The sequence below is a fragment of the Tyto alba genome, unplaced genomic scaffold, assembly GCF_018691265.1.
Source record: "Tyto alba isolate M040663 unplaced genomic scaffold, T.alba_DEE_v4.0 Super-Scaffold_20000042, whole genome shotgun sequence".
Classification (NCBI taxonomy): Eukaryota; Metazoa; Chordata; class Aves; order Strigiformes; family Tytonidae; genus Tyto; species Tyto alba.
Window position 1 is genome coordinate 4364247 of NW_024881293.1, and position 13640 is coordinate 4377886.

Below are 13640 nucleotides of genomic sequence, written 5' to 3' on the forward strand. Positions count from 1 at the left end.
CTAGTGCAATATTTGACTGCTGAATCGTATTTAAAAAATTAGTGTCTATTCTAATTCCTTGTGTATGTTTCTAACCAATACCACAAACCTGCAACACTGCAGAAACAAATCCAATTCCCTGCAAGCTGTGTGCATTTAGAAGTAGAATTCAGACATTCCTTTTCCAGAAAATATTCATATAATGAAGGGCCCCTGCACAAGTGAAGTCTTCTTGCCCATTATCATACTAGAAAAATGAGAGCAAATAGTACTGTAAAAAAGTCTCTTGCATTTATTAGTACAAACAAATATAGCTGGTTACTGAAATCACCGACATGTGCTTCTTAAAACAGGGAAGCCTGTTTAAACAGAGGCAAGAGGGTTGGTTTAAGCTGAGCGATAAGGAAGACAGCTACCGTGTCACAGAATGCTCCTGGGGACTGTTAGAGTCACTCTGCTGCTGGCTAAAGCAGCAGTGTCAGCCTGCTATTAGCGGCATGAGGCTGTCCTTGGGGCCAGCAGGGAATAGCTGACAAAGATGTAAATTATGCTATTACATAAGTGTAAATTGTGATATAATAGAATCAATTGTACTGAATTGTATTGCTCTAACATCAGAACTTGCCCTAGTAATTTCTTTAGTGACATAGCTTGAGGCAAGCGGAGACCAGCGATAAAATCTTGTAACTACAAATTTTCCAATAGAAGCCCATTCTGCAACGTTCATATAGTTAACCATTCCTGTGATAAAGAATTCACAGTTGAAAGCTCTTCAGATTCTGCAGATACATGTAAATGTCAAAGGTAATTTAATCAAGTGATAGATTTTGTGATCTCTGACACAAAGTCCCTGTGTTGTAATATGGTTACACTTGGATCAAAGGAGATAAATGACATGGAATTAGGGAGAGGGGAAAAAAAAAAAAATCACAAAAACCTGCAGATTGTATGAAATTAATTAAACAATTGTCACACAACTGCTATGCTTCTGTGGTAGATTTATTCTTAATCTAATACTACTTTCAGCTTTCCTCTTCAGATATTCAAGTGTCCACTAGCCACAAAAACGCTGGTTTAATTCACTTTTTCCCCCAGAAAACAACAGAATAGTACATTCAGTTGCTCATATTAAAATACATTTCATCATTCTGTCCATGAATGCTGAATTTGGGACAGTGTTTGGTTGAACTCATACCTTTCAAGCACTGGAGAGTAGTTCTCCAGATAAAATTGGTTTAGCCACTTAATGTTAGCCTTCTTGTCTTCTGCACTGATACATTTTCAAATGATACATGTATGCCAGAATTAGACAAAACAGTTCAGTAATGCACTTTGCTATTTATAGGTCTCAAAGTCTGGTATGATGGCAGAATACCTATAAGATCAGATTCTGAACGGCATTGTCTTGATACATCCTGATACCAAATGTAAGTATTTCTAAACATCCTGAATTTGTTCAAACAAATCTTTTCGTTGGCACAATGGAGTAAGTTAAAAAAAAATAGGATTATCATTTTATATTTGCATTAAAAAGAGCTAGTTCCGTACGTATTTTCTGGTAAAACTTTTCAACTCGCAACCCTCTTTGATGTTAGTTAAACACTTCAAATGTGAAATATCGAGAACTATTAGAGAACAGCAGACCACAAGCCCTATAAAGGGTACACTTAAGCAATCAGCTTTTTTTTAATTTCAGGATGGATTAGTTCTGCTCGTGCTCTTCTCATTTTATAAAACCATTCAACATCCCCAGAGCATCCTTATTCACAAAAGGTGGTGGTGTGTCTCATTTGTAATAGCTGAATAAAATTAGCAGAATGCATTTCTTCAATCTTTCCAATACATTCATAGTCTGTCAATAAACTAAAAGCTGTATGATATTAACTTGGAGAAAAAAAAGCCTGATATGTTAAACTATAGCATTTAAATTAAACAGCATTTTAATTATCCTCCAGTAAAAAATTATATATTGCTGAACAGTTGTCCTCCATCAAATAAAGCATGAATTCTGGAATGTTTATAGAGATTTTATGCTATAACCGTTAACAATGAGGTGACAGTGGAACATTTAGTTTAGCCTTTATGTAGAAAATAATTGCCCATTTACAAAAAAAGAAAACACACCTTGGTAGAGCTCACTGCATTCCTTTATAACATATTCAGAAACCCTGATGTATTTGGATGCTGAATGACAGCTTGCAGATAAAAGCATGGCAGACTTTTTTCTGTGACTTTTACAGGAAAAAAAAAGATTATTTGAATTTGTGGAAAAACTGAAGGTTGAGGAACTATAAAAACAGTGAAGAAGCACGCTTCTCTGTTCCAACAGTCCATGCAGACACAAACTTTGGAATCTTCCTCCCACCCTTTGAGAAACACAAACACACAGCAGGGGGGAAACACCAAACAAACAAACAAAAAGAACAAAACACAAAACCCCACTACACCTTCACATTTTCATTTAGAATTACTTGCATATCCCAAAGGTCAGCACTGGATTAAATATAACCTAAGCAAAATTCCCCCTGGAGCCTGTCACCAACTGTCATGTAGCTATGAATAGGTATCGGAGTCACCCGCTTGGGAACATTTCATTAGTTTGAAGTACTGATATCTGCGTGCACAGAAATTTTTCACATAATGTACTAAATTACCTCCAGATCCCAAATCACTACCAGCAAACCTGAAGAAAGCAACTCAGTCATTTTTTTATTTTTTATACTTTAATTGACACGCTTAGAGGAAAGACAAAGGAAACACTTTGTGTGAGTGTGTATCATTTATTGTAGTTCAATAGTCAGGAATTGAACAGAAGACACAGCGAAAAACAAATAAAAGAAAAAACAACCTTTTTTTCAGACTTAATTTTAAAACACTGTGGTTTCAAATCCTTTTTAAAAAGGAAATTCAAGTATCATATGCAGGGGGCAGTAATACAAAAATGTTTGTGAATATTTTTTTTTATTTTTTTTTTTAAAAATGTAATTCTACATTTCCTGCACCCTTTCTGCTTTGGTAAGGCCAAGCCATGGATACAAATTGGTACACAACATAAAAAATGACCCCTGCCCCAAACTGCAGCCTCCAAGAATAAAAGGATCTGCTCTCTGTGGACAAGCTCTAATGGCTCAGAACTGTCATTTAGCATATATAATATCTGCAGCATTAAAATAATGGATTTTATTTTTTAAAAAGTCATTGAAGTCCTGGTATTCTCAAGCATCTCATTAATGGCAGCTGTTACAACATATTTCTGTCTCAAGGCTTTTCAAAAATACCAGAGCATCTAGATAAACATAAAGGGACATTTCAAAGAAGAGAAATTAAAATCCATGTGTGAAATCTTTGCTTTTTCGAAATTATCCTTGTGTCTAACACCAATTAAAAACCAAATATGCAAATATGTGTAATATAAAAATACGATCCCAAGATTAACACTTTGTTGCAGGCACAGTTATCGCACAGAATATGTTCTTTTGAGGGCAGGGGAATGATTCTGATTTTCATAGGGATTTTTTTTTTTTTGCAATACAAAAAAAAAAGACAGCAGTGCAGGTTTGATGGGTGGAAGAAGGGAAGGAAAGAGAAAAAAGTTACTTTAGCAGCAAAATGTCCAAGGTTCTAACCACAATCAAATTAACGGATATCTGGCTGTAAAAAATAAGGTTGAAGGGATGCTGCCCTGATCCATTCATCTTTGCTAAAATAATTCAGCTGTAAAAACTTCAAAGTGTGACATATTGAAGGACAGTTTTGTAACATAAGCAACTTTCTAGCTTGTCCTCCATGTTATTGACCATCGTTATCACTTAAATATATGTACAAGAATTAAGCTGCTTTGCTCCTTGTCCACATGCTCCTGGTCACTCCCTCCAGTCAGTGCCAGCGGGCGCGCTAACCCCATCAACAGCTTTCAAAGTGTATCTGCTCCACTATTACCAGAACAGCCCACGCCCTGTTCTTCCCATTGGAGTTGGCGTGCACTGCAAGGGAATTTTTAATGGTCAGCATTCTGCTTGTCTCTCATCCAGGCTTGGATTTGCTCTTTAAGTTCTGGCACTAGTAGTGAAAAGAGAAAAAAGCATGATTAACTTGCAGTTAAATTACTTCATAATACTACTGTAAGAAAGCTCCTCATGACCAATAGCATTTTATTTTCTAGAAGCCTGATCAAGAATACCTACTACTATTTTTTTCTCTATCAATACATTTTCTGCACAGCTCTGAGCAAATTAATGACTCCTTTACCCACCATAATATCCTTCAGCCCAGGTTATGAAGGCAAAGGTGTGGGGGCTTTACCCAGAAAAAGGGAAAGCAGAAGGAATGAACTTTTCTGTGCAAGTTGAGATGAAAGAACTGTTACCTCGACTAAGGCCTCAACAGTATCTTCTGAAAATTCCTTCCCCCAGTCCACAGTTTCACTGCTAACTGTTAAACTGATACCTGGTTCCAGCATATTTTCTGTCAGCGTCTGACGATTGAAAGGATCAGTGGAAGAGTTCAAGAGATGCCTCAGGATGATTGACCTGTCCATAATAGTTCCGGATGGCAACCTCACAGGATCAGTCATCAGAGTGTCCATAAGTGGATCTGAGGGCACAATTTTCTCATTAAGTTCAAGACAACAGCTCCAAGTTTGGCCTGCACACAAAACCACAGTGCAGAACTGGTATCCAGAGTCCCCAGTCAGATATACTGCCTAAGTTACGGAAAACAGTTAAAATGAGCAGTGGACTTGAGCCTTTATACTGCTTTTCCCTTTCTGAATTGGGACTAAACATTAACTATTTTCACCCTACGTTCAGTTTTTTTTTAAAACTGTTTTAAAGTATATGTAAGCAAAATATGGATGGGACTGGTCAGTACAATCACAGGGAAAACCAAAGAAACTCTTAGCTCTCTATATTTACTTACCAATTTAACTGAAATAGAGCAGGATGCAAGGCTTCATAAACAATACATCATTTCTAACATATATCTCACATTTAGAATCCAAGTAACAAAACAAATCCCTCTTCTCCTACGAAGTCAGTATTCGGAAAACTCAACTTGCCTCTGAATTCATCTGGAGCATCACTGTAATCAATTTCTGCACGGGCATTCTTGGCAACAATTTCTTCCACTTTCTCTGCCAGCAGTTTGAATTTCTCTATTGCTATGGTTGACTTGATTCCAGCCTTTCTCATCTTTGAGATAACCTCCTCAAAGAGCTCTTTACTGTAGGACCTCTACAAGCAAAGCATAAAAAGACAACTTTGCTGAGCTGTAGTACCCTAGCATGCCATAAAAATTCTAAAGATCCCTTAATGCATTTGTAAAACTTCAGAAGGAAAGGTCAATGAAACCTCAACATTGTGTCAGACAGTAAAGTACTATGTAGATAACATTTCAGCTAGCACCAAAATGTCAACTTTGGGGTAGACTTATGCTTTTTTACTGTAGAACTGCAATGTAGAACTACTAGAGAACTGTTCAGCACCAAAAAAAAAAAGTAGCATCACCTAATCAAAATGAGTAAGACACTCAGAGAGGCTGATTATAATTGTTAGGGCTGTTCCTTAGACAAAACATCTGTCTTGCCATTGCTGTCTGTACTCTTGTTCTCGAAACTTTTGGCTGAAAATCTAGCATTAAATGGGAAGTTTTTGGGGTTTCTTAACTTCTTGGATAATGTGCAAGGGGAAGAAGTGATTCTTTCTCCTAATCCAAACAAAAATCAAACAAAAAACCCACCCCATGATGTTGCAAAAATAGTAAGGCAACTCAGAGGAAGCTAATACTTGCTGTAAACCTGCCAAGTGGTGCAGTAAGAACTGTACAGCTATATAGTACAATATTCAAAGACTGCATATCCTGTAGTTTCAACTGAAGCAAACATTGCTTTCATGTAAAAAAAGTAAGTTAGGCAAGGACTTTTGAAAGCTGCTTATGTTCTAAAGACACCACTTCCTTTTAAGTTCACAATGCCAGGTTTTAATATAAGCCTTTTCATAAAAATTATTTACACTGCAGTGCAAGGTTGAATTAAATTACAAAACAAAACACAGTAAGTCTCACAGATTTCCATTTTCCTTGGGGATTTTAAACTGTTCAACACAGCTCTACTTCTTTCATCTACGCTACATTGCACCAAGAAATACCATTCGCTACTTCGGACACACAGTGCCCACCCAAACTCCTTTCTAGTCCACAGAGGGGAAGAGAACTATGGCAATATGCCCAGAGCTTTATAAATGTTTTCAGATTGCCTCTAATACGTGCTAGGATTTGCAAATGGGAGATGTATCAAAATGCTTTAGAGAGATCCAGCCATGATCAAGCAACTTTTTGTTTTGGTTTGTTTTTTTTTTCCCTCCTAATACCAGTAGCCACTAAACAACTGTGCATTGCCTTGGTGTTTCTTCCCTGTCACCGACAGTTTCCAAGATACTAGTCACTCCCCCCCCACCCTTTTTATGAAGGGCTACTTTGTTAATTAAGCTTTATTCCAGTTCCCACACCAGCAGGCTTCTTTCTTTTTAATCCCTATGTCATTGCTGTGCATTTTGCTGTGGCTAGCATCAATGAGTGAATGATGGATAACATTCTGACTTTCATATATAATGAACAGCATAAAAAAATAAACTGCATGCTCATTATACACATAAAAAACAAAGTCTGTTCCAGAAGTGTTACTGATATTATCAGCAATTATAAGAACTTCAATAATTACAGAAAGAAGATCATTAATTACTCTGATACCTCTGCTTCACTAGACAAGCAAATACAGCTTCATGTACTGTAAAACAGCTTCCACTAAAATTTCAAGTAGCCATTAAGAACATTTTTTTCCTCTAGATTTTGCAACGTTTGAATTACAAGACAGAGGCATGGAGAGATGCAATTCAGTAGTTTGACAACTTTACACAAACACAGAGCGAGTCATAGCTTATCTACCTTAAGAATTAACATTCTGCTCTGTAGACTACCACAAGGAGTTCAAAGGTGTCTCACGTATGCCGTATTTTGTCAGTTTATTACACAGCCATTTAATGAAGTGATATAAAAGGGAATACAATTTGCAAGTTGTTAGTCTACAGAATGAGCTTCAGATTATTATATGAGGCTTAGTCCCAGCAGTGCCTGTTTCATGTGTTTTTGATGGGGGGGGGTGTGGTGTGGTGTGTCAAAATTCTGTATGCTTGTTTTCCCACTTGCAAAATTAGAACAAAATACTACTATTAATTTACAATGAGGCTGTAGCTAATAAGAAATTAATGCTCCAGAAATTTTCTATTTGTGTGAAGTGCTAGTCATGTTTGTCTGTGTCTACAAGTTTGAAAACACTTTGAAGACATACCCATCTACAAAGACCAGAAAGAATATGAACAGAGATGATCTGCTGTAAGAAAACAAATTGAAAGCATATATGACAGAAACCGGGCGGCAGCATACGAGATGGAACTCTTCTGGAGTATTCTGCAAAGTCCTGTTTGTCCACGGTGCTTCTGTCCTTCCCCCTCTCATCGCTTTAGAGCTCACCTGATCATCAGCAATTGCTTTAGCAAAGCGAGCACAATCTAGCTGTAGATAAATGTCAGTCAGTTGGTCCAACAGCTTCTTTGGTTCAAACCCGTATTTCTCAGGGTTTTCGACTTTCAGGTCACGGCACTTGGGGCCACACAGTTGCTGTAAGTTAAAGTTCAACATAGCAGCCAATCGCGGTCCAAGTTCCTGCAAGATCCAAGTAAAACACAGAGCACAGCATGAAAGCAGTGATAAAGAAGATGATCACTGGATTTGCATACAGCAACATCAGGAATTATTAACAAAATTATAATTTTGTAGGCTTGCAGGAAGTGTCTTTTCTTTACACATGCTTTCCATTTTTAAAAAAGTAGAATGCAAACAGCTTCTCTCTGGAAGGATTACACCGTCTCAGTGATTCAGGTAATGCTCTTAACATCAGGTATCTTCAACAGCAATTGGATCTCAGTGAGTTGGGGAAAGGGGAAAAGAATGGAGACAAAGGGCTACCAAACATTTCCAGGTTATTTTACAATAGTGGAAATTAATTTAGAGAAGCTAGAAACCAAGTTAAATCTGAGCAGGACTTACAGGTCTCAGAAAAGGCTTTTGAACCTGCTTGGTAAGGATATGGAACATATCAACAGTTTCTGTTGCCAGGGCAAGATATGAACGAGACACACGCTCATCCTGAGCTAGCTGCGATTGCCGAGCCTGCTGCTGATCCTAGAAAACAAACATTCAGTGGTTACAAGTCCACAGAATTTCCTACATCATCACCCATCAAAATCTCAACAGCCATTATGCTAACATGATCTAGAGAGACAAAGGAACAGATGGCAATTCAAATCCAGATGTGATGCATTTTTTCATTTAAGGTACAGCTCACTTTTACTACCCAATACTAACATCTGCACCAATTTTCCAGAATTCTGCAACACTAAAAAATGAATGCAAATGGTATCACAAGACTCCAACGGTTATTGAGTCTCTTGACATCCAGTAACTGCTCCTCACAGCTGCAGAACTGGGTTAGGCTTACTTTCCATCCAAATGCCAATACTTCAAAACCAGCTTGGGATCTGAGAGTCAGGTGAGGTTCTCTATGCACCATCATAAATAATAAACACTTCACACTGGAACAATCTGTAGATGATGTACCAGCTCATTTTGTCACTACGGTAATGGTTTTACCTTCCTAATAGGCACAAACAGGAAGAAAGGCTTCAGAAGAGCAAACCAGAGTAAGTTTAACAACCAAGATCTTTATAGCTTTTCTTTCCAAACTTTTTTTTTTTTTTAAATCAATAAACTTAAAATAGAAATACCTGACATTGGTGGGTCAACACACACAATTATTGTTTAATCACGCTAAGGTCTGAGATAGAGAACTCTAATTGTCTGCATTGAATCTGCCCAGGATCAATGCATTAACAAAATAAAAGCTTCTATTCCTTGAAGTCAATTCAACTGGCTAACATCTTCCAAAACCTCCTTCAAGAAGGTTAAAGTCTCAGTTTCTCCACTTAGATTTAAGTACCTAGTAATTTAAAACTTCACACTATTTCCACTTCACACCACACTCTTTGCCAGCCACAGAACAACTACGCAGAATGATGGTTTTTGCAGAATGTCACCCAGAGTGACCACAGCCATAATGGCAGCAAGAAAAGCATTGAGAACTGCTTCTCATGAGCAGCTCCTTTGGTGCTGCCCCTTATTAAAAAAGTTTTTTTAATGGTCTTGTATTAAAAAATTAAAATTAAGTAAAGGGCACTTTGAAAAACAGCTCTGTTCACCCTGGGCAGCAGGTCCCATTGTTCTTTATTCTTCATCTCCTCTTGCACTTCATGGATACGTTTTAGGGACTCCAGACTCTCATCCAGCAAGAAAGTTGTGTCATTTATCAGCATGTTGATGTAGCGAACAAACTGCTTCCCAGAGCTGAAAACATTGAAACACAGTTATCACGGCAGAGTAGATGGGTGTGCAGACCAGACAGACCAGACTGCAACCCCAGCAACACTCCCTCTGCACTGTATATTTCAAACAATGATCCCATTCCCCAAGCCAAGTTGATTGTGGTGTCCAGAGCTCAGCTTAGGAACACTCCAGTTGTACTGGAAGAGGTTGCCATTTAAAATACAATGGAAAGCAGCATCACCCATTCCCAATGGTAATGACCTCCTCGGGTCATTGCCTGAGCAGCTTGCATGACAGTAAGCAGCATTATACACTATTTCTTACTCACTTGAACTCTTCCATAAATGTACCATGGTGAGCTATATTCTGCCAGAGGCTTTTAAAAATGGTGCTGATGTGGTAGCGGATCGTAAACTTGTCATAGAATTCGCTAGTGGCTCCAGTATGTTCAACATCTGAAAAAGAAAACGGATCCCAGAACTGAAATCAAAATTCTTTCCCACCAGGATTCACCTGTAACAAACCACACCTCTCCCCTACAGTCTCCCATGTGATGAGCTTCAAGCACCAAGCTTTAAGAGATGATATGCCATTCCTATGCAGGTCTCCATCTTCATCCCCGTTAAAAGTAGCAGCACTGTCCATTTTTGAATCCAGAACCAACCTAATCTCTGAAGAAAAACCATCAGAAAACAGAACTTTGCTGTGTTCAATTCCACTCTGCTCTTCATCCCACAGACTAAAATTTCACTAATAAGAAAACACTGGGAACACTGCAAAAATAGTTGTTTCTATGGGTGCAAAACCCTTCTCAAGCATCCAAATCTACAGGACTAGCAAAACTATAGTCAGAAGTTTTAAACTTGTAATACTCCCTTACAAAACAAAGAAAGAACTTCCAGTTTGGAATCTAAACACCACAAAAACAAGTGTCACATCAATCTATAGTGCTAGGGTTGTCAGTACACAGCAGCTTGTGTAAAGATTAGAATTCTCAAGGTTCCATTTAATGCTATTTCGCCTCATTCCTGAGCAAAACAGCCTCATCTTGACAAGACCCAAACCTGCACATTTGATCACAGTTTTTTTGTTTAGTTTCTTGGGATTTTTTTTTTGGTTGTTGGGTTGTTTTGGCTTTGTTTTTTTGGGGGGTTGGTTTTGTTTGTTTAGTTGAGTTTTGGGTTTAGTTTTTATTTTGTTTTTTGTTTGTTTGGTTGGTTGGTTTTTGTTTTTTATTTTGTTTTGTTTTGTTTGGTTGGTTGGTTTTTGTTTTTTATTTTGTTTTGTTTTGTTTGGTTGGTTGTTTTTTTGTTTGTTTTCATTTTGTTTTTTTTTTTTTTTCCCCAAAAAATTGTTTTTTACAACAACTAACACAGCCTTTTGCCTTATAATACTCATTGCTTACTGTACACTCAGTGAACTACAGAAGTAGCACTTACCTGTGTAAAATTTCATCAAGGAAGGGACTAACAATTTAGTGGAGAGAGGATGATTCTCAATCATTTCAAAGAACTTTTGTGTCCGGGGCTGAACAGCTGGATTTGTCATGAACATCACTTCTACCAGCTTGGCTACTAAGTAAGGATTTCGGATATAGTTCTGGTTGCACAGCATCACAACAAGGAACATCACTATGTCCTGAGTACAGGGCTCATAAAGCACCTGAGGAGCATATCTGAAAAGAGGGAGATATGGAAAACAAAATGAAAACCCCCAATCCTGACTTCTCTACTGAAGATTTTTCAAGTAAGTTCAGATCACTCATTAGCAACCACAGAAGATCAATCATTTTATTGTAGTTTCCCAACTTCCTCTACAGAAACAAGATTCTTAGTCTCCCAAAAGGTCTTGCTAGCTGTTCACTGGAGCTGAATTTTAGCCTGAAATACTATTATATTCGTTTGTTGCACATAATTGCAAATTTGCTATGAAGTACCACCATAATAGCACCACAGGCAGGCAAAAGCAAAGATCACAGCATACAACACAGTAAAGTCTGAATTTGAAGTTACATTTTCAGAAAGGAAGTGATCAGCTTCAGAACTCCAAGACTACATCTGAGCAATATTCATGTCCATCTGAGCTGATAAAACTACACAAATGCATCCCAGCAAATTTATAAATGGGGGAATTTACTACTTACTAAGATATGACTTCTTGTAAATATTATTCTAGTAATGAATGAACTTATGAGATCAAAAGGTCTCACTCCAAACCATAAAGAAAATTGAGGGGAGAGAACGAAAACACCTTCTTTTGGAAGTTTCTTCCAAAAAAACCTTATGCTAGAAGGGACTCTGGAGCTCACATAGGCACTGGCTTTATCTGCATCAATGCATGCTAATGCCATCATCTTATGGCTGTTAAAAACAGAGCATTAACTACAGATTAGCTAGGAAACTACTTTCACACCCTTAATTTATGTGCGCACTACCTGTTACAGGGGTAGACGGTAGTACAAATTTCCTTTAGATATAACTCTACTTACTGTACAATAAAAAATAAAAATTCAGCAACATCTTCTACGTAGAACTCTGGCAATGCTGCAAATACCTTCGGAACTTCGGGAGTTAAAGGCAATTTTATGCTGTAGAATAAGACAGACAACGAACAGGACAGTAAGAGAGCAGCATCAATAAGAAGCGTCACAAGCTGTCTTGCAGAATTCTCCTAGGGGAACGCTTCACAAGAGTTCTGAAACTGATTTCTTCAAAATCCATGTCGGCACTTCAAGCGTACTAAACACACCCAAGGTTGCTCCCTCCCCAACTGAACCTTAAACTCTAAGTAAGACATATATTCCATGCAAGAACGTATGTCACTGACAGACAAAGTAACAATCACGTAAGAAAGCTGACATTTAAAAAGTTCTAGAACTGCTAAATTCAGTGACCAATCTAACACCATCTGAAGTATCTTTGATACAATTTACACAGATAATCCTGACACTTACTTGGGATAGGCAGGGTCAAGAATGCGAAGCATCAGCTGAATCACCATGCCATAGAAATTCAGACATCTCCTGAGAAAGTTTTCATCCAGCAAACCAGCATCTGCACAAGCCTTGCACCTCACTAGTTTCTGCAGAAAATGCATACAAAAACTAATCCAGGGCAAGACAACATAAAAAGGTCAAACATATCTAAGCTAATCAATATATCTGTGAATTAGGACAATTAAACAATGGTCTCTTCTTCAAATGTGCTCTCATTTAAAGCAAACAGGGCACTTAAGCCCCAACAGAGCAAGAAAAACACACATATAATTGAGAGTTGCAGGGATGGACAGAGGAGCCTCTTACAAGGTTTATGGGAACAATAAAAGAAATACAGGTATCAAAGTGGGAAAACATGCAATTAAAGTCATTTTGGTGATACAGCTCAGAAAATTTGTATCAATTTATACTAGGAAGGCCTAAGCAGCACAGACCTTCAGAAGAGAGGACCCCAGCATACTTATCTTCGCTGGAATTCTAGATGAGATTAGGAACGTAAGAGTTCCATCTCCATCTCGGGCATGGATTGTGCATGCACAACTAACCCTGAACAGATCACAATCCCTTAGCTTGTTCTCCCTCCAATAAAAATAGTCTTTTTTCTTTTTCAGGAACACTGCCTAAATTAATCTTGGTGTTACTTCGAATTTTAAATTCACCATTAACGTTATTTTGTATCCTGACCACCACCTAGTGCAGTACTCACATGGCTCAGATTCAAAACCACCATTTCCAAGAAGCATCAGTAGGAAGTCGCATTTAAACATTAGGACACAAAGTGAACATACAGACAGGTTGACAAAGGCATTTAGTTGAGAACTGAATCACTTACAAACCTTAAGCTGTGTCTTGCAACGCTTCAGCATTTCTCGATGCCTGGTAGCCAGAGGAGAATCCTTCCACTGACTTTCATTGTTTTTCAAATCTTCAACAGTCCTGAAAACCATGTGCAATAATGGGTTATCATGACAGAAGAGATAGGTACTGACATCCACAAGGCATTTAACCTACTTATTTGATAAATACTGAGGAAACATTGAGAAGAAGAATGGGGAAAGAACTTAATCATTTTTATGGAATTTACCTATCATCATAAGAAAAACTGCTTTTGTAAATGCAGACTGAACATCTGCACAGCATGCATTCAAAGGCACTACATACACTAGCTCCAACATACATGCCTGTCAGACAAATCAGACCAGTGCAAAAAAGGAAGGGATGAAACACAGAAGGG

General features: G+C 37.9%; 1 protein-coding gene across 3 annotated transcripts in view; it reads right to left on the minus strand.

Moving 5' to 3' along the window:
- Positions 1 to 2683: 2683 nt before the first annotated feature.
- UBE4B (ubiquitination factor E4B) overlaps positions 2684 to 13640 on the minus strand; it is a 41846-nt gene continuing 30889 nt past the window's right edge. For all 3 annotated transcript variants that reach the window (XM_033007575.2, XM_042794321.1, XM_033007576.2), the window contains 11 exons: positions 13243 to 13342; positions 12365 to 12492; positions 11900 to 11998; positions 10851 to 11086; positions 9740 to 9866; positions 9288 to 9432; positions 8080 to 8214; positions 7504 to 7695; positions 5036 to 5210; positions 4426 to 4572; positions 2684 to 4038 (listed from right to left, as the gene is read on the minus strand). In XM_033007575.2, coding sequence (XP_032863466.1) covers positions 3977 to 4038; positions 4426 to 4572; positions 5036 to 5210; positions 7504 to 7695; positions 8080 to 8214; positions 9288 to 9432; positions 9740 to 9866; positions 10851 to 11086; positions 11900 to 11998; positions 12365 to 12492; positions 13243 to 13342 — 1546 coding nt within the window. In that variant the 3' untranslated portion in view covers positions 2684 to 3976. The remainder of the gene's footprint in view (positions 4039 to 4425; positions 4573 to 5035; positions 5211 to 7503; positions 7696 to 8079; positions 8215 to 9287; positions 9433 to 9739; positions 9867 to 10850; positions 11087 to 11899; positions 11999 to 12364; positions 12493 to 13242; positions 13343 to 13640) is intronic.